Raw genomic sequence first — 20,181 nt, 5'->3', positions numbered from 1 at the left:
ATTCTTTGGAAAACGGAAGTAGATTGTGCCAATTGCCTTCTCTGGCTTTATTTTATCTGTAAAACAATGAATTTAGTGTTTTCCTCAAGCACTGGATTCTTTTCACAGCTTCTTTACCAGCATATTTCTGCTTTAGCACAATTCAGTAAAGCTCATTTTTTCACAATAGCTTCTGTACTGCAGCTGCAAAACACTGTTTGCTACTGTCGCCCTGAGAATTCAGCCTTCTGATCTTGTTTTCATAGTTTCTAGCCACTTTTCCAGGAAAGTAACTATAAACATAGATGTTTATACATTCCATTAAAGAAATGTCTTTTGATGGACATTTCTCAGGACCAGTGTGGTTGGGAAGGTGGTAACCTAACCATCCAATCCCTGGTCGTTGTCGGGAATCTATAAATACTGAAACCACAGAATAAATCACTCTCTTTTTCCTATCACACATTGAGCTGTGTCTGTGTGAATCATTTCGTGTCCAACAGCGACATGCTACCACAAAATAAAACACATTTCTTCCGCTCCTCCTGCTGATTTTCATATCCCTGATGATTAGACTTCTTTTCATCCTAGCAGCTATTAAAGCACCATCAGGACTGTAAAGATATCGTGATGCAGCCAAGACAAGGATGGTGTTAGGGATGTCATACGTAAACCAAACTGCCCTGTGGGCTCGTGTGTTACTCTTACCTGCCTTGACCACTGGCCCAGCACTGCCTGTACAATGCTTTCAAAGTGTTCTAAGAGCACAAGGGTGGGTGGTTTTTCTTCCTGCTGCGTGCTTACATTAATGGCAGTATCACTGCTGCTCTTGGGCAAAGCCTCTGAAGCTGCTTTTACAGAACCTACTAGAAGGAATTTTGGCTTCGCTGATAATTCTAGCAAAGCCTTAATTGATTTTGGCGGACTGCAGTTATCCGTGCCTTTAAGAGCATCTATTTGGTGATGTCTGAAGGCAGTTTGGGATATTTCATTGTATTTGTTTATCCTATGTGCTCTGTAATGCCTTTTGATACATATATAGTGGATGTACAAAGATTGAAGCTTTGGCTCCTGATCCCATATAAGCTTATATCACCACCTGTGGAAAAAATACTACTCTTGTGACATTTCTAAGAGATAAATATGTTATCTACAACAGTATTTGATAGTATTTGAGATTAAATTGTGGAACCTATTTTAATAGAGTACAGAAACAACGAATGAATTGTTCTCCAAACTCTACAAAGAGGCTGAGAAGATCAAGCAGTGGGAACTGACTGTGGAATCAGAACTAAACCAGAAAGAAAGAAAACTCCAACAAAACAGAAAGATTATTGAAGCACAGAATAAAGCCATTCAAGAACTGCAGGCCAGTATTGTATAGCATACGTTGAATAGATGAAGTGCTTCCTGATTTAGTATGACAATATTATTGATACAATTAAATATAAAAGAATGTTGCAGTTTGGTGTGTGCCTTGAGAAAATGATTATTTTGAGCAGGTGTGTGCACCTGTCCTGTGTGTGTTTGTATGAAGAATATACCTCTAAGTGCCTCAGTTGCTGGTAAATTATTGTTCATTAGTTATTATGACTTGCATGCAAAAGATGACTCGGGATGTAATACCAGATAAAACAGACTTCTGTCTACTGTCTACTGTAATTTTTTCTGCCCAAAATTACTTTTTTGTGTGGGATTTGAGAAGTCAAAGTGTATTTCTAATGTATTTTTCAATAACAGTGTCTTTTTGCATTTGTTCTCTATGAAATTAGTTTGAAAATGAAAAACTCCGTTTGAAACTGGAAGATGAGATGTGTGAAAATAAAGATCTCTTGAAAGAGTAAGTAATACAACCAAATAGATATTTTTGTGGTGAAAATAATCAGTTTTCATGTGGTCAGTTTCATAGAGCTGTTAAACGGTGAAGGTCATTTACATTGTTACTCCTTAGGTACATAAAGTACTGTGCACTCCTATGAAAGCATATGCTATTTTTCCCTCCTTTAGAGCCACTGCTTTGAGGCATCTGTGTAATCTGCTCAAGGAAACCTACTCTCACTTCACAGAGAAGACCAGCAAATGTAAATGCTTTTTAAATTTTCATTTATGAGAATCAGTGTACTGTCAGTGTACTGACACTGAGCAAGTGTCAGCTTGCTCTAAATTCACAAGCAGAAAAAAGTTCTCGTGCTGTTCAGATGCGTTCTCCAGTTGAGGTCGACTGGATGTGGCTCTTAAAATGAGAAGTGAATTCAAAGTAAATCACAAAATTAGTAGTGAAGCCATAGGTTTAACAGAGGTATGGTTTGTAATGCTAAATCCAGAGGGCTTTTGAAGCCAGTGTCATTGTTTGCTGAAAGGTTGCAAGCCTGGGAGCTGTTTGGGTGTCTAAACACTGATACAGGTTTGAGGCAGTGTCAACACCCCTGATTAACCACTGACAGGTACTCCAGAGCCATGCAGGTCTCCTCAAGTCTGGTCAGCCCACTGAAGGTTTTCAATCCCATCCAGACACTGTGAATATATTAAGATGTATGAAGTGGCACTTCATGCCTGTTTTTAGTCAGTCAAATCTACTCCAAATTCCCAGCACTCATTAAGAAATTTCCAGAGCTGGAATTTCCTGTTTGAAGCCATTCACACATTTGTGGGGAAAAAAGGTCTTAACCCCAAGGTATAATGAGTAAGTAGAATTCATCTTGCAAAACTGAACAAGCCAAGACAGTGGGATAACTTAATGAAGTTTAATTCTTGAGGTTTTAAAACATGTTCTTGATTGGGAATGACTTTATATGCAATTTAGAATTGTTATTATAGTCATTAAAATTTTACTAACTTGTTCCTGGATACTTAGGAAGTGTCTATTTCTTTTTAATCTTAATTCTAGAAACACTTGTGTATAGATGTACTTTTTTGATAGGTGTGTTCTTACTGTTCTCTCCTTAATTGTTTGCTTAGGGAAAAATAGTATCAATTAGAAAAGTGAAAGGAAAGAAGGAAAATATGGACATGGAGTGTTGTTGCAATTTTATAGTGATAGTTCTGTGGTCATAGGTATCTGCTGATAGGAAGAAATTCAGTGCTAAACCTTACATTACAGTTTATCAAATACTAACAGTTTTGATACATTATTATTCAACAACATTAATACTATAATAATTAATATGGTTACATAAATTGATCCAGAATTACACTTTTCACAGAAAAAATTATATTGGGAAGGAAATTTAAAAGCTGAGCTTGCTTGATGTTTCAATGAAATACATGTTTTCCCTAGATTCTATAACTTTTGGCACCATATTTTAGAATGACTTATTTATTAAGAAGGGAGCTAATAATTCTTTTTTTAATTCATTATGCTGATTAAGCATAATGACTTGGACAGCTTGCATTCTTTTTCAAAAGAAAAACCTTCCTGTATGTTCTTGCTTTGATAGATGAACAGGAAAAAAATGAAACAAGACAATTGTATGAGGAACTTCATAGCGACATAGAAGTAAGTGTCACAGCTTGATAAAAAGGATGTGAGTTATGTGGATATGCTGTGCTGAGTTACATGTTTATGTTGAGATACTATTTGTTTCCATCATGTGTGCATATCATGTCATGTGTGATGCAGAAAGTCAGGTTTTCAGTCCCTTCTCAAGAATCATTTTTGTATTATATAAAGCACATTCAATGGAGAAAATGCAGCAGCGTGTGGGATGTAGATCCATGTGGTCTGTGTGATATGTGCTTAGTGCTGGGTGACTGCCAGAATGTCTTGTCTTCTTTTTGGACTCTGTTTCGCCTACCTGGTGATTTCTTGGAATGGCTGAGGATGGCAGCAGCCTCTGGAGAACTTCCAGGGTTTTCCAATATTGAACTTCAAATATTAAATTTTGTTTTTAGAGAATGACAGTGGCATTTGAAGAGCTTCATATGCAAGTAGAGAAGGACAGATTGGAAATGAGCATCAAATGTGAGAATTCTGTTTATTGTGTTTATGCTGCTGGCTCAACAGTTTTGTACTTGATAGCTTTTATTACACATGCAGGGTCAGGGCAGACAGATGTGAAGTGCTTGGATGGTGAGCAGGTCACACTGAGACACCAGGATCCTCTTTTATTCATGCTGCCAGTATTCACTGCCTGGCCCCTTCTGTTGCTGTTCCACTGGGCCAAATTTGGAACTTTATCATTCAAACAGTCACTCAAAGTCCAAGTTTTGTCTGTGACATACGGACTAGAGATCAATACCTATTTCATGTAACTAGTTTATTTAAATGATAATGCTGGCTATAGAAACTTTAGCTCTATGCTCTCTATGTATAGGCTACTATGTTCCTGTTTCATTTTCACATGCTCTTTTCTGTTAGTTTCTTGTAACAAATGTAGTAGTGGACTAATTCTGTGGAAAGCTGGCAAAAAAAGATATTTTTATTATGAGATCAAACATTGCCTCAACAATTTCTCTTGGGAAACAAATTGTACCACTGTACAATTACAAGCAATCTTAAACTGCAAGTTATATTGAATTTGGAGTATATTTCAGCTAGAATGTTAACTATGGATATTACTGTATCTCAAAAGTAAAAGAAGAAGCAGAAAAGGTGGACAAGTTTGAAAAGGAATGCAAACTGGAAGTCAGTCAGAAGGAAAAGCAGGTTTGCTCAGTTTTACCATCTAGTATGTGCAGCTTTATTTGTGCCTAAAGGGGCAATGCAAGACCCAATAATTGTTTCTGAGTACTCTTAAAAAAGACAAAAATAATAGCTGAAGCTGCATTTAATTCGGATTCTGCTAAGTTCAGTGATGTTTCAGTACCTTTAATCTACTGGAATTCATGATTTGATTTTGATCTGGAAAATCTTTTTGTTTAGACTAAGAATGTGACTTGATCAATATTTGAGTAAGATCAACAGTCTTATCTAACTTGAATGACAGCAGTATGTCTGCTTATCATACCTGGGCTACAAATGAAAATGAGTATCTGTCCCTTCTCCAGACTTCATTATGATATTTCTTTAATTTTTCTAGATTTCAGCTCTTACCATACAGAGAGATGAAAAAGATGGTGTAATAGAAGACATCAAGGCTCAGCTGAAGGCGTCAGAAAATAAGATTGCTGACTTAATAGAAGCAAAATGTAAGAGTTCTGTCTGCTGTGTTTAAATGTAATTGTTATAGAAGCATAGGAAACATAGGGTCATGATAGTTTTATTCTGCTGCTGGTCGGCAGCAGAATTTTGGGTCCTTGAAGGCCTTATTTTTGTTTGGAGCAGAAGCTGCTCATGTGGAATCAGGAATGGCAGGGTAATTTTTAGGCGAGTCAAGCTGTGAGAGCTTTTGAAAATTGCAGGGGGAAAATATGTTGCTTCAGTTTTGCAAATTCATAGTCAGGCAGATGCCACTGAGGAAACTTACTTTTCAGAACTTGATTTTCAATATTTTTAAGCCATCTATATTCAATGTATTTCTAGTATATGATGTCAATACCATTGGTCTTTGTTAAATTCTATAAGTGTATGTACTTTTCCATTTTTAGCAGCATTTTTTAGTAAGTACCCTGTTTTTAGAAGTATAAACATACATCATTTTTGCTTAGTACGTGAAGAAGAAATGTTGAAGGAATCCCAGGTCAGTCAAGAACATTTGAGGGCAGAGCTGGAAGAGGCTAAAATTTCACTGCAAAAAGCAGAGGTACACCTTGCTTATAGTTTTACAGTGTAAATAGACTAGATGAGCATTTGCATAAATAATTATGGATACTTTAGACATGAAACAGCTGTAGCTGTTTGTTGCAAGACATGCTTAGAAATTATATCATGTTTTGAAGGTTACTCAAAAGAACTTAGAAACAGAATGCCAGACTACAGGGAAAACATTAATTCAGGTCACTGGAGAAAAGGAAGCACAGGAGGAAGAATGTAAAAAAATGGAAGCTTTGCTTGCAGCCCTGACAGAGGAGTTTGAGACTTCTACTGCCAATTTGAAAAGCTTACTGCAAAAGGAGCAAAATAGGTAAATTAAAGAGTTTAAATTTGGAGAGTCATCTTACAGGTTGCAGTCTATGACAAAGAGCAGTTAAAAATGAAGCTGAAATTTGAGGGGTTTTTTGACACAGTGGTCTAAATCAGAGAATTTAATGTTGTTTTTAATGAATTTGAATTTTAATGAATTTTAATGTTGTGATGGTTGATACTGGTCTATAAAAAGTAAATTTTTGGGCCCTCTGACTTTCATAATTCTATCTTCAAGAAATACAGATTTCTGTATGTATATATTTGTTTACTTTTAATGTCTACTGTTCTGAAGTGATAAAAGTAAAAATTTGATATGTGTTGCAGGCAGATATATCATCTGCCTGTTGAAAGGTTAATGTTATTAAAGTGCTTGTGGTAAGACTGTCTTATTGTCCTTTAAGTTTCAAATGCAGTGTTTTGTACTATACATTTGGGATTTTTAAATTTCAATTACTGTTTTTGTAGATTAAAGGAATATGAAGACAAGTCAAAGCTGCTTACCTTGGAGCTCCAAAATAAGTCTGCTGAGCTGGGTAAGGCTTGTAGAAAGGCAGAAAATGAGCTAGGCAGTAATAAAAATGTTTTCTGGAAATGGACTGTTTCTAGTACTTGGAGAAATGATTTTACAGTACCTGTACCTGTCAGGAATGCCTAAATTTCTTTTTACTCATCTGACTCCATTTTCTTTGGTGGTCCTTGGTACTGGAACAGCCAAAGGGCAGTGCTGTGCAGAACCCCAGTAGTAAGACCATCCATGCATGAATTCTCATGGAGGTAATTTTGGTTTCCAGCTAAGACTAGTAGCACTGCAGGTGCCAGGAGTGACTTCTGTGGCTTGTAGCAGAGATAAAACCCTCCCATTAACGTTTCTGTACTTGGCTGGATGTGCAGTGGTGCTGGCAGGGGTTATCTTTAAATACTGCTTTGATATCATGTGGTTTCTAGGGATGTGCTCCCTAGCCCCCAGAGTAAGAGATCTGCCTTCAGGACTGTTTTCCTGCTGTGCAGCACATGGCCCTGGGTTTCATCTGACAGATGAGAAATGTGCTTGGATGTTTCCATCTACATTGAGGGCATCCATAGAGAAGTGTTCAAAAGTGAACTGCTAATACTTGTTTAGATCGAGGCAAGATGAGACCTGTGAGAATTCCACACCAAACGTGACCTTGGTGTTGAGCACTTGCAAAAAATACCAGTATTGTGAATTCTCACATAGGAAACATTTGGAAGTTAGTAATAACTGGTTTCCTTTTTCAGCATATCCATGTGATACCTTTAGCAGTTCAGATTTTTTTTCTGGAACAATGCAGATGCATCAATACTTGGAGAATACTCTGGTCTTACAGTCCATGGTTTATTTGAAGCCATAAGTGTGGAAAACATAATGGGCTCTGAATTTTATTTCAGATAATTAGTTTCTCTTCAGATACAGATTTGCTAATGTCTTTCTTAATAATTTTTTCAAGTCTACATTTAGATTAAGTCATAAATTAGCTTTTCAGGTTCTCAACTTAATCCAGAAAGTTTTCAGAACTGGGTATTGCAAAAGGGTTAATGTTTTATACTGCCTGCTAAATATGAAAAATTATTTCTGTTCCATTAATTTTACATTACATGTGCTGAAGAGGAGATGACTAAAGTAAAATGTGACAAAGAAGTGCAACTTGAAGAGCTGTCAGAAACTCTGGTAAATGTTCATTTCATTAATCTTCTAGCATTTGCTCTTAATTGAAATTCCTCTTGCTTTGTAAATATCTTAAATGCCATAGATGAACACAGTCTAGTCAACTTTAACATTTCTACTAAACTTTCTCACACACAAATTCAGTGTTTTCTTTGAAGAACGTTATTGCCACTGTTTTTCTTGTCTCCCATGTTTTGGTTTTCATTGTCAAGATTTTTGGTTATTTCCTTCTTCGTTCATGCTTATTCAAATGCCACTCCCTCTGGATATAAAGTTTCCCAATGTTTTGCTTACTTATAGGAAGGTAATTGGCTCTGGCCTTTTTGAACCCTACTGTACTTTGACATAGGCCCATTTTCTGTCACAGAAGTCTAAGCTATATGAAATACACTCTTAATAGAGGTTTATTTTCATTATGATTTTCATTGTATATATATTTTTTTCATTATGATTTTATATTTACAAGTCTAACAAGAAACTGTATCAAGTCAAGTTAGTGTGAAATCAGGTGTACATTTTACCATGTCTGCTTATTGTTATAATCTGGGCATTGAGTGTTCTAAGTTTCATTAATTTTCTAAAATGGGCAGGTTGGAGGACTTTTACTGAAGAAGGATCTTGAGGCTACTGTAGAAAATTTGCAGAGAGAGAAAAATGTGGAGAGAGAAATGAAAATGCTCTTCAAATCAGAGAGGCCTGAAATAGGGCAGTAGTAACATGCTTTTATAAATAGTGAAGTAACACATCGTAACTTGTATACAAGTACATAAGAAATAGCACACAGAGCAGTGTCCCACCCTGAACTGCTCTGCTCATAACAGGGACAGCAGGAGATCCTCTGTCCTCCTGTAGCCTCTTACACTCTGACAGTAGCTGTACCAAGGATGAAGACACAGCCCTGCTGATTGCCTTTCTGTTCTATCTTCTAGAACTGGAATTCTCTGATTTTTACTTAGATGCATGTAAAAGCTTATGAAGTCTGAAGTAAATGTCTTTATTTAAAATTATGTCCAAGGAATCTAATTTTAGTAGTTTTGCAGACTAGATAATTAAACTCACAGCAGGGGACATGTACAGCACTGGTGTCAGAGTTCACTATCTCACACCACTTCCATATCCCACCAGAGATATGTCAAGATACAGTCTGGATAATCCATGACATGGATGTTGTTTGGTTCTACTGAAAACCTTGTGCTGTCAGCTCATGTCTGATAACCTCCATGAGTTGTAGTTTACACATGTATACTCAAAACTTTTCCTTTTCCTTTTGCAGAAAGAAATCCATGATTTGAAAGTACAGCTGACTAGTACAGCTGAAAAGGAACAAGATTATTTAAACCAGCTTTTGACCCTGAAAACAGATCTTGAACAAGAAGAGTATGACCATTTTGAAAATATAGTATTTAATTTTTTTTTAGTGTTATATAGAAGTTATTTTAATACACAGTGAAATGTACTATTTCAAAAGGAAGTTTTGAACTAATTAGTATGACATTAATTATACACTTATATTTGTAAATTAGATTTTGTCTATTTGTATGTATTCTATGGAATACATGGTTCCATATCTGTTTGACTTAGTTAACAAGAAGAGAAGGTTTCTGAATTCATAGTTAATCCTGCTTTAAACTACATAATTTTCTCTAAGCATTTTATTTATATAAAAGTTGACTCTGGTTTTCTTTCCTTCTTGTGTCACCTTTTTATATCACTGTGACTTTGCTGCAAAGCTTATATTTGTAGATGAAGGCCTGGACTTTTTTCAGCATGGAGTACCACTTGATAATGGGTATATTTAATTTAAAAGGAGATTTCAAAATGCATGTTCTTACTCCTTTTGACCATTTGTTTTAAATTAGGTTGAAGAATGAACAACTAACAGTGTATCTCAATAAGCTTTCACTAGAGAAAGAACAAATAGCACAAGAGAAAAATGGTGTGGCTGCAGAACTCAAGAGGCTGCAAGAAAAACAAGAGGCAAGTTGTAAACTTCCAGCTTTTTTTAAAGGACAGTACTCAATTTTACAAATCAGATGATAAGCTGAAACATGACATGGTTCTGTAGAGTACCTGGACTGTTTTTTGTGTTTGAATTGGAAAGGAAGTGTATTTACATTTGTGAATAAGGCAGGTCAGTGTGCTTTGGATGTGTTTGAATTTTTTAAGAAGTCACTTTGAATTTTCTTTCTTTGCTGACATGGGTCTTTATTTAGGATAGTAAGAAAAAAGAAGAAAATACAAAGCAGTTAGTTGAAAACCTAGAAGAGGCAAATGGCCAGCTAAGGCAAGTAAAAACAAATATTAATATCTGATGTTGTTAAAGGAAGTAGACTGAAATAGTTGTGTTCATATGCTGCTTTCTGGGACTTTTTTGATTAATGTTTTTCTAGAAACTATTCAGTGTTGCTGTTGGCCAGGTAGAAATTTTCTCAGATTATAAGTACCTGTTGCTGCAGGAACAATATTTGCCATAGTTTTGTATTACATGAAAGAGCTGTTCTGTTTTGTGTTAGACATCTTAGGTGGGAAGGAAATAAAAATGGAAGTTCAAGGTTATGGATTAAATGTGACAAGGCAAAACTGGATAGGTGTTACTCTCTGCAGAAGTCTCTGTACCATCTGTTCAATACACAGGCAACCTCCCATGTTTCATAGCTGCATCAAAATATTCCAGGTTAGGATGTATTTTCCTTAGGTTAGGTGGAACATCTTTTCCTACTTAAAAAATGTATAGACTGTTCACATATTGACTTACTAGCCATGTCGCTTCATTTCACTGAGCAGCTTATGAAGTTCCCATCAACATTAGCAGCTCTTTTTAGAAAATAAAATATGGCATTATTATTAATTATGATGTACTATTACAAGTACACTATACTATTATACTAAAGAGAAGTTAAAGGTAATAAATAAATATTTACCAATGCTTGTTAATTTGGCCCTTAGAAGTGAACTGGAGTCTTTGAAGGAGAAAATGGCAAAGACAGGTGAAGAGATTAAAAGTAAACTGGATGAAAGAGAAGAAAACGTACGTCACGTCATGTGTCATGAAAATATGTTACATTACCTGTAGGACATAATCTAAATTAAAATGTGTGTTGGGATTTTTTTCTGCAAAGCTCTGCCTGGGGGATGTGATCTCTTCCAGAGGCTTTTTTCTTTCACAGCTGCTGCCAGTTGTGACATTGTGTGTCCACATGCTGAGCCCTATTATTTTAAAAGACAAGCAAAATCACTGGGATGTTTACTCTTTGCTTGAAAGTCTGATATTAAAGATTTGCTTGATTTCAGGCAAACAGAGAATCTGCTTTTCTGTTTTTTCATATATCCACTGAGTGATGGATGGGCTCTGGATTAGCTTTTTATATGTAATGTGAGTTTTAGCTTAAATAGATTCAAATATTTTCACTTTCTTTCTATAGTTTCAAAGCAACCTGAGGTTTTTAGCATTAGAATGGATTTCAAAATTTCATTGTAAAAGTCAAAGATTTACAATTTTAATTTCAGGTTAAGGGTATTGAAAATGGAATTTCAATAAAAGAAAAGCAGTTGCAGATTCTAGAAAATAATTGGGAAAATTCACTTTTCCATGGATTGTAGGGAACTTCATACAAGTATATTTTTAAAATTGTGAAGAGACTGGCTTTTTTTCCTTCTTTCTTAACCTTATAAACACTGGGTCACTGCTACTAATTAACATCTTGTAGTACTTTATGGCTAAAACTCAGATCATCCTAACATGTCAGCTTGTGTTTCAATCCTGTTGGAATAAACCAGACTGGTGCAAGTGCATGTTTGAGAATGCTGACAGGAATTGCTAACATGGAGTCATTTTTAGAACTTACTAATTAATATTTGAAATATCTCTTTCAGATGAATAGTTTAAAGAAACAGGTGGAAAATAAAACTAAGCACATTGAAGAGTTGCAGCAAGAGGTGTGTAGAGATCTTAAAAGTCACAAATATATAAAGACATGGTATTTTGGGGCGACTTTTCAGCAGTTTTTGTCTGCTGTGGTATCTTTAGACACACCTATGTAATTTAAACATTTTCCTTTCTTTTCCTAACTCTGAGCAAATTAAAGAGTCATCTTTGGAATCACTTGATTTCTTAAATTAGCTTTAATTTAAAAAGAACAATTACAAAAATAATACCTTGAATAAACTTGTACTTTTTTCATTTAGTACATAGTATTATTTATTTACTGGTCATCAGGACTATCTCAGTTACCACTAGTAGAAAAGAATTCTGCACTAGCACAAATTGTAGTAACTTCACTGTAAAAATAATTTGTATATTTTGTCATGACATCTTGACACTTTCTGTCAGCAGCACCTTAGTTTTAATTCCCATTTTGCACCTCATTTGTTTTTCCCTGTTGTTGCTCAGAAGGAGCCTTTCTTAAGGTCATGAAGAAACAGTATTATCACAGTAATTAGCTGAGCATTCTTTTGTTTGGAGAATTGTTCTGGAACCTGAACTGTACAATGTACAGTGAAAGTTGTTTGCTTGATGAAAGCTGGAATTTTGAAGATTCTGACATTCCTGACACAGTTAAACCATTACATAATTCTATTAACTTATTAAGGTACAGTGCTTGGTTTTTATTTCAACAGAATAAGGTGCTAAAAAAGAAAATTACTGCAGAAAGCAAGAAAAACAGTATTTATGAAGGGAAGGTAGGTTTAAATAACATCATGTAGAAGATGAGGTGAGTGTTTTTAAGTCCCAGTGTAACTAATGATAATACTTGTTAAATACGTTCTGAACTGATTTATAGATCTGGGATACAGATTTTGTGGGAATGAGTTCATAGTTTTTAGAAGATGCTTCCATTTTTAATCATTGGGCACTGACTATTGGACATTTAAAAGAGATGGACTTCACATCACAATTAATTATGTTTTTAATCAGTTCCTTTCCTTTTTTTTGTTTTGTTGATAGTAGACTGAACAGGATTCTGTAACCCCATTGTGACAGAAAAGCATTTAAAAGATATACATGTATTACTCACTTTAGGCTGTTCTTTAAATGTGTTCTGCAGTCACAATCCCTCCCATGGGAATATCGTGTCCAGCTTTGGGTACTGCACTTGAAGAAAGAAGTGGACTTTTGTGAGGATATCCATATGAGAAACTTAAAAGGAAAAACTGTAATCTGCAAAATGCTGTTGCCATGGTTTCTTTGAGTATTTTCTAACTGACTTCAGGCCAAAGTTCAATTCTTTATTAAAAAAAGCTGAACTTTTAAATAGGAAACACTTTAATTGTATACCTGAAAAGTAACAGTGTGGTTCTGCTCAAAAATAAGAGGTAAAAAAAAAAATCAGTAACATATTAATTCCTAAATAAATAACAGCAGCAATTCTGCATTCTCAAAAGGTGAATAAATTGCAGTTAGAGATGGAAAATATGAACAAACAACATAAGGAAGCAGTTGACATCTATCAAAAAGACATAGAAACAAGAAAAATGAATGAAAATAAACTTCATGAAGAGGTGAGAGGTGTTCATTTTTTCTGCAATTTGTTTTTTCTTTCAATTTAAAATGTTTTTAGGAAGCTTTATTGGCCAGAGTCCTTGCTCTTACATTTTAGTCTTATCAACATAAATGGAACTTCTTTTGTATGCCCATGAACAAAGCTTTAGTAAATTAGGTGCTTAAGTTAAAGTATTTGAATATATCTTTGAAAATAAAAACCCAGTTAAAAATTACTTCTTTCAAGATACAGTTCAAAGAAATTCTACCCTTGGTATAAAGTCAGCATAGTTAAATTAGATTATAACTTCTCCCATATTAGTATTTTTTTCCCCCACACATTTTTGGATGGTAATTCTAGGAAATGTTAGGGCAGAGAGCTTGAAATGGCCTTTTGGTTAGAAGTGAACTTGCCTGCCATGGATGTACCTTTGATCTTGCTCATTTTAACAATCTGCATAAAAGATGTCCGATTTGAAAAAGATCTTAAAAGCAAATGAAATTCAAGTGGGATTTTGGCACCCACAGGGGGAAGATAAATTAAACTAAGATTTTAAAAAAATATATTGTTACATTTATGAATGAAGTGCAATTTATTACTAACAGGTAGAAAAGCTGAGGTTGCTTTATGATGAAGCAACAATGATACAAAGAGAAACTGATATCAGATGTCAGCGTAAGATAACTGAAATGGTGGCACTTATGGAAAAGCACAAGGTGAGAGATTTTACTGATTGCTGTGATTTGTAATTTGTTACGTTAATAACCTTTCAAAATCAGAAAAAGGCCTGAATCTGGGAAAAGGAGCTGAACACATACTTGAGTTTTCATCATCTAAAATCAAATGAATTTGAAGATTTTGAAAACATGCCTATGGGCAGATAAACTCCATTTATCTAAACTTCTTGGATTTTTGATTTTTATTTTTTTTTTTTAATTCAGGCTTGCTTTGATACCATCTGAATGCAGTATTTTTCAGTACCAGTTTGGCCTCTTATTCTGAGGCAATTACTTAGTGACTGTCAGCAGTTTAGCTTGACATATTTTAGGTTACCTTTCTATTACCCTCTTTTACCATATCTTTAGCAGATGTCATTAATAAAAATAGCACAGCTGGCTCATAGGTGCTGAACACATATTGCTGCCCAGAAATACAGCACTCTCTGCCAGTCCACAAAATAATACTGTATCGAGCATTTTCTGTTTTACAGTCTCTGCAGAAGGATCAGTGTTTGTTCATGGTGCTTTCTGAATCTTCTGAAGAGCCTGGTTTGAAAGAATGATTGATGTTTTAAGAGTGGATAGATCTATAATTGTAAAATTTCGTCACGTTTTGAGTTTGTTGTTGGTTTGATTTTTTTAACACAGAATGAATATGATAAAGTGATTGAAGAAAAAGATGAAGAGTTAAAAGTATATAAAATTAAACAGCAAAAGCAGTTATCATCAGAAAGAGCACTGGTAAGGAGTACTTTCCAATGTTAAATAATTCAGTGAGGGGGCTGATGTCCTTGTCTCGTGGTTTTACACTGGCTAAGAGCCCGGCATGCATGAAAAAAAACATTCACTCATTTTTCTGTGCTATAGTTGAGCAGAGGAGGGGAAAGAAAAATTGAAGGGCTTATGAGCTAAGGATTAGGAGAAAAACACTTTAAGGGTAAAACAGGTTCAAACTTAAATAGTATCAAGAAAATATAAATAGAATTAAAAGTGGGTAATCAGAATTAAAATAAACCTGTCGCCCTGAAAACTAAGCCTTCTGATCTTGTTTTCATAGTTTTAGTTACTTTCCCAGGAAAGTAACTGTAAACATAAATATTTACACATTCCTTCGAAGAAACATCTTTGATGGATGTTTCACATGACCAGTGTGATTGGGAAGGTGATAATTTAATCATCCAATCCCTGGTCATTGTCAAGAATCTATAAATACTGGAGTCAGAAAATAAAGTTACTGCTTTTCCTGTCATACCATTGAGCTGAGTCCGTGTGAATCATTCCGTGTCCTTTAGTGACATAAACCTTTAGAAACACTTTTTTTTCCTAATCCCTCCTTCTTGCCCACTGACAGTACAGAGACAAAACATGTGATTTTTAATCAGTTTGTCATTTCTAAAAATATTTTTTCAGTTTGCTTCGGGAGTTTCTTTTTCTTACTGTGCCGTGGGGTCTTTCCCACCAGAGACAGTTCTCTGTGAACCTTTCCAGTGTGATTTTAATTTTGACAAATAGCTGTCCCACCCGATTTGCTGCCACGTGAGTCCCTCCCAAAGGCAAAGAGTCTTCGCACAACTGTTTTGCAAGGGTCATTGGTTTAGGGGGTGTAGTCTTTTCAGGAGGAGCTGTTCTAGTTTGGAAGCATGGATTCTCCAGCTTCTCTCTTTGTTTGAATTTCCCACTAGATTACAGCTTTTTAGCATCCACTTCCTCCAGCATGAGCAACTTTTCTCACGGGCTGTGATGGATCTCTGCATTCCCCCATGCGCTTCATAAATTACAGAGAAACAGTTTGTTGTAGTATAGTCCTCACTACAGCTTGCAGAAAAATCTCAGCTCTGACGTTTGGAGCACTTCTTTTCCTTCATTCCCCTCACTGACTTTAGTGTCGCCATGTTGTTCTTTTCACATGTCTTCACTTTTTCCTTCTCTCTGATTCGGAGAAAATTGTTTGGAGGTTCGTTTGTTCTCCAGTTCTATCAATTGGAAAGTTCTTACAGGGTTTTGCAGTGTTGAAAAATTGATCTCACCTGGGCTCTGTATTGGGGGCGTTGCTCGTCATGCCCCCGCTGTCAGCCACGTGGTGCCCACCACGGCCACTGAGGCACCATCTCATGTTCAGCGCCTCTCTTCCTGCAAGGCACCGAGAAGGAGAAGCTGCTTCCACAGCTTCTGTCCTTCTGCAGGCAGCACGGCTGGCTAAAAGCGGCTGAGTGGGCAAAGTACACGAGGAGCTGTGCCGAGATGGTGGCAGCCACACGGCCCCAGGCACGTGGTTCTGGCCATGGGGCCTCGGCTGCGTGGCCCTGGTGGCCACTCGTGGTGCCAAGAGGGCCTCGGCTGCGGCGCCTCTCCACCCCTCAGAAGAAGAAGAAAAAGTGTGCGCAGTTTTTTTCTTCCCTTAATATATCACAGAGGCGTCACCGACTTTTTTAATTAGGCCAGCAACATGTCCGTGATCAGAGCCTTCAGAAGTTGGCTCTGCTGGACACAGTAGAAGCTTTGAACAGGTTTCTCTCTCAGAAGCCACTTCTGTGGCTTCCTCCACCCCCACTGAGAGCCAAGCTGTGTTAAACCAACACCCCTTGAAGAGTAATATAATTATAAATGCCGTATTTTACTTCTTCCTATTGGGTACTTGGGGAAGGGTTAACTGTCTGCTTTAGTGGGATTGATTCAGCCCACTAATTTATTTGTTTTTATTTTCTTACAGATCTTATTCTGGGCACTAAAAACTCCAAAAGTTTCTAAAAATAAATTGGAGTAGCAGTTTGTGTGTGCTCTTCCAGATTGTGTGTCATTTTCTGGCTTCACAGTTTGAATATGAAACTTTTGTTTTAAATAGTTAGATTCTGGTCTCTCACCACTCTTCTCCCAAGTGTTTAAGGTTTTACCTTGAACACTTCTGATCAATTACCTTTTCTTATGGTACTTCAGGGTTTTTTAAACAAGCTAAAGCAAAGGTTCAAGTGTAGAGTTGAAAAACAAATAGAATTAACTTGTGTATGTAATGAGTATCCTTATTAAATACTGTTTCATTTTGGACTGTTTTCTTTTTTCTGGGTTGTGCATAGTTAACCATATCATTTATTTGTTTTTAGGAAAATGAGCTGTCATGTTTGAAAAGTGAACTGTCATCCCTTAAGGAACAACTGAAAGCAGAAATTGAAGAGAAGGTGGAGTTTTTTACTAACTGAGCAGTGTGGGTGAGAGGTGTGGCTTGGCCTTGTGCTCTGGGAGAAGTTGTATAAGAAATGAAACTGAATAGAAAAAACATGATTTTGAATGCTGCAGTTGTACTAAATCTGGTCATTTATTTGTGTAAACTTTGTAACAACTGGTGATTGTAGACTGTGTTCTGCAATTACACCAAGAATATTTATAACAATTGAATTGAAATAAATATTTCCTGCCTATCACATAATTCTTTTTTAGGAGAATCTTGTAAAAGAGCACTCTCAAAAGATGATTTCTGAAAGTGAAAAGAAGCACAAGGTAACTTTAACTTTTTAATTGGATTTAGAATTTGGTAGTGTGTATATGTGTAGAATCAACTGAAGTGCCATGATAATTTATTTGCATTCAACAAAAGACATTGGAATGCTTTTAACTTAAAACTTTTTAAACTTATGTTCCTGGGACTCCTAAACCTTGTTTAGGTCCAGACAGTGAATCTATTAATGTAAAAAATAGAAAGTCTCCAAATTATATTCCTATGGAAGTCAACATGGTGGAAAAGAAAAAAGTGTCTCCTGTGGTACCTGCAGGAAGCCCCTTGGGCAGTTCAACATTGAAGTTTTGTAACTCCTAACAGTGAATTTTTCTCTTTGCATTTTGCTGCCTGTATTTATTAATTCTCTACAGATACTTATTTATTTTCTCCCTGGGATAAGCAGGGATTTTAAAGGGTGATACCATTCCATGGAGATATTAGACAGCAGTTTGTGGAAGGGTTCCCAATATGTCATTTTTCTTTATGTCAGTTGTTGCTTTATGTCTCTGGAATTGTTTTACTTAGTGTTCAAAAGTATCGATTTGAAAAAGAATTTTTTTCTCTATGGAAGAGAAAAAAAACTTATCTAGCTGTAAAAATTGTCAAAGTATCAAAGTATTTCTGACTGCAAAACTTACTCTTCTTCCTTGTCAAGAGTTTGCTTGTGGTTTTCATATTGGAACAATAAAATCCACTCCCATTTTGATGTTATCTTTCAAAAAAGGGACTGCACTGGACTATTGCAAAGCTTCTCAGATTAATTTCTAGTGAAAAGACTATTTTAAATAACACCAATGTTGATATTGCCATCAATCTTTCTCTGAAAGCCTCTTCCTGTAGTTTTGTTCATTTCCATTTTCTTAGATGTTTGATATAGTCCATATGCAGTGGCTACAGTTCAGAATAATCTGAATTTCTACAGAGAAGCATGAAGAACTTAGTATGCCATGAAACTCAGTTCTTCCACAGCCTCCTGTTCATTCTCCTCATTTGGCAACCAGAAAAGGATATTTCCACCCCACCCCACTTTGTTTGGGTCTTTGCTTCATGTTTGGATGGAAAGATAATAGTTCCACCACATCTCCCAGGTGTCTTCTTGGACACTCAGACTGTAAACTGGGTCATGAGTTTAGGTTTATATTTACCCCATAAAATATAATCTAAAAATATAAAAAATTTATTTTCCAGACATATATTGTAAAGACTCCTCCAGTAGATAAACTGCAAAGTGGAAGAAGCACAAACCTACCTTCAGAGGACAGCACAAGGAAAAAGCAAAAAGTGCTTCTCCAGTTGGGTAGTCAGTCAGACAGCTCTGAGTACACTGACCTCCTGGTAAGAGTCAGAGAACAAATAATGTACTGAGCAGTTCTTTGTGCTCACTGCTGTGTCTAAGAATGAAAATAAAGAGTTTAGGCTTCCACATTCAAGCCAATATTTATGTATCTTTTTTACTTAATTGGTTCTTTCTGGAATTGTAGTTGTATGTACATAATTTACATTCTTTTCATGGAACTGTTATGCCTCATAATGACATCTTAACTTTTTTTTTTATCGTTTAATATCCATAGGGGGAAAGAAAAAGTATTTTTTAATATAGTGTGACTAAGTAACTTTTTAATTTATTAGACCATAGTCTCAGAAGAAGAAATGTTTGAAAAATTGTACAAAGATTATCCACAAGCTTCACAATTACATTCCACAGCACCAAAAAAGGTATGTTAGCCTTTCATATGATTAAACCAAACAGTTAATCTGATTGTCTACACAAGCTAATGGATGGCTTTATTTTCCTTCCTAGACACCAACTTCATCCAATGTGAAATCTCCAGGCTCTTCACTGAGATTCAAAACAATGAGGAGAACGCGCCAGGCGGACTGGACTGCGGTTTCCAAAATGGACAGGAAAAGAAAAATTAAAGAAGCTGCAAAGTTCTTTACTTAAAATGCAGAAATCCCCAGTGCCTGGGCATTGCTTATGGGTGCCACCATAGGGGTGTTATTCTCTCCGAGTCAGTACTTTGTTGCATTTTTCTGTCATACCCAGTGCGTTGAATTCTATGTTCATTTCCTTTACACATACAAACTTTATAGATCTATAAATACATCCCCCTGCAGAGTATTTTCCACCTTTCCTCCCTTCTGCTGGAAAATGTTGGGACACAAATTTGCCAATTTTAAATTTTGAAAGGAATATAACTATATAGAAAGTTGTTTCAAAGCTGTTTCTGGCATTAGAAATTCTGGTTTTAAAGAACTTCTGTTCCTTTAAATTTACTCTGTTTTTGTTAACACATAATACTTAGTGAAAGAAATGTAGCTTTTAAATGTATGCACTTTTACCTGAAATCCTCTTGCTTTTTCCTGCCTTTTAATGGCTGTTAGACCTGTCTGTTTAGACTGTTTTAAATTGTACATTAAAACGGTTTTGAAACTTCTAAAACTGAAGTTTTAATAGAATTACTTGTATTTAAAAAGATTTCAGCTACATAAGAAATAAAATACGCACGTTATACAATTGTGAAAACAATGTTAAGATGCCATTAAATTGTTTATCTGAAATACAAAGTGTGGGACTAAATGTTGTTGCTTTAAATATTTGAACACAGACAGAAATTACCAGCCAGCCTTCCTAGGGACCAGCAGCTTCTGCCACAAAAGTGTAAGGATAGATTAGAACATCTATTTCTGTATTAATCCTTGATTAATCTCAATTTCAGTAATGACAAACTCTACTTCAGAGCTTAGAGATAACAAGAAAACTATGTCTTAAAAGATAATGAAAAATTAAAAATTCCAGATTCATCTGAAGTGGGAAGCAAAAC

At 35.7% G+C, this 20,181-nt stretch overlaps 1 protein-coding gene across 1 annotated transcript in view; it reads left to right on the top strand.

The window, feature by feature from the left end:
• Window positions 1–19,363, top strand: part of LOC131591002 (synaptonemal complex protein 1-like) — a 21,718-nt gene extending 2,355 nt beyond the window's left edge. The window contains exons 4-30 of the mRNA XM_058861421.1: window positions 1,184–1,348; window positions 1,752–1,819; window positions 1,987–2,060; window positions 3,417–3,475; window positions 3,871–3,940; window positions 4,551–4,624; window positions 4,998–5,106; window positions 5,566–5,660; window positions 5,797–5,981; window positions 6,449–6,516; window positions 7,609–7,676; window positions 8,258–8,335; window positions 8,914–9,044; window positions 9,527–9,644; window positions 9,881–9,951; window positions 10,614–10,695; window positions 11,175–11,235; window positions 11,539–11,603; window positions 12,285–12,347; window positions 13,050–13,166; window positions 13,753–13,863; window positions 14,515–14,607; window positions 16,965–17,039; window positions 17,299–17,358; window positions 18,545–18,691; window positions 18,986–19,072; window positions 19,158–19,363. Coding sequence (XP_058717404.1) covers window positions 1,184–1,348; window positions 1,752–1,819; window positions 1,987–2,060; window positions 3,417–3,475; window positions 3,871–3,940; window positions 4,551–4,624; window positions 4,998–5,106; window positions 5,566–5,660; window positions 5,797–5,981; window positions 6,449–6,516; window positions 7,609–7,676; window positions 8,258–8,335; window positions 8,914–9,044; window positions 9,527–9,644; window positions 9,881–9,951; window positions 10,614–10,695; window positions 11,175–11,235; window positions 11,539–11,603; window positions 12,285–12,347; window positions 13,050–13,166; window positions 13,753–13,863; window positions 14,515–14,607; window positions 16,965–17,039; window positions 17,299–17,358; window positions 18,545–18,691; window positions 18,986–19,072; window positions 19,158–19,301 — 2,538 coding nt within the window. The 3' untranslated portion in view covers window positions 19,302–19,363. The remainder of the gene's footprint in view (window positions 1–1,183; window positions 1,349–1,751; window positions 1,820–1,986; window positions 2,061–3,416; window positions 3,476–3,870; window positions 3,941–4,550; window positions 4,625–4,997; window positions 5,107–5,565; window positions 5,661–5,796; window positions 5,982–6,448; window positions 6,517–7,608; window positions 7,677–8,257; window positions 8,336–8,913; window positions 9,045–9,526; window positions 9,645–9,880; window positions 9,952–10,613; window positions 10,696–11,174; window positions 11,236–11,538; window positions 11,604–12,284; window positions 12,348–13,049; window positions 13,167–13,752; window positions 13,864–14,514; window positions 14,608–16,964; window positions 17,040–17,298; window positions 17,359–18,544; window positions 18,692–18,985; window positions 19,073–19,157) is intronic.
• Window positions 19,364–20,181: the final 818 nt, after the last annotated feature.

This window comes from Poecile atricapillus, chromosome 36 (assembly GCF_030490865.1).
Source record: "Poecile atricapillus isolate bPoeAtr1 chromosome 36, bPoeAtr1.hap1, whole genome shotgun sequence".
Lineage (NCBI taxonomy): Eukaryota > Metazoa > Chordata > Aves > Passeriformes > Paridae > Poecile > Poecile atricapillus.
The sequence above is the reverse complement of the archived record's forward strand: the minus strand, read 5'-3'. Positions and strand labels throughout refer to the sequence as shown.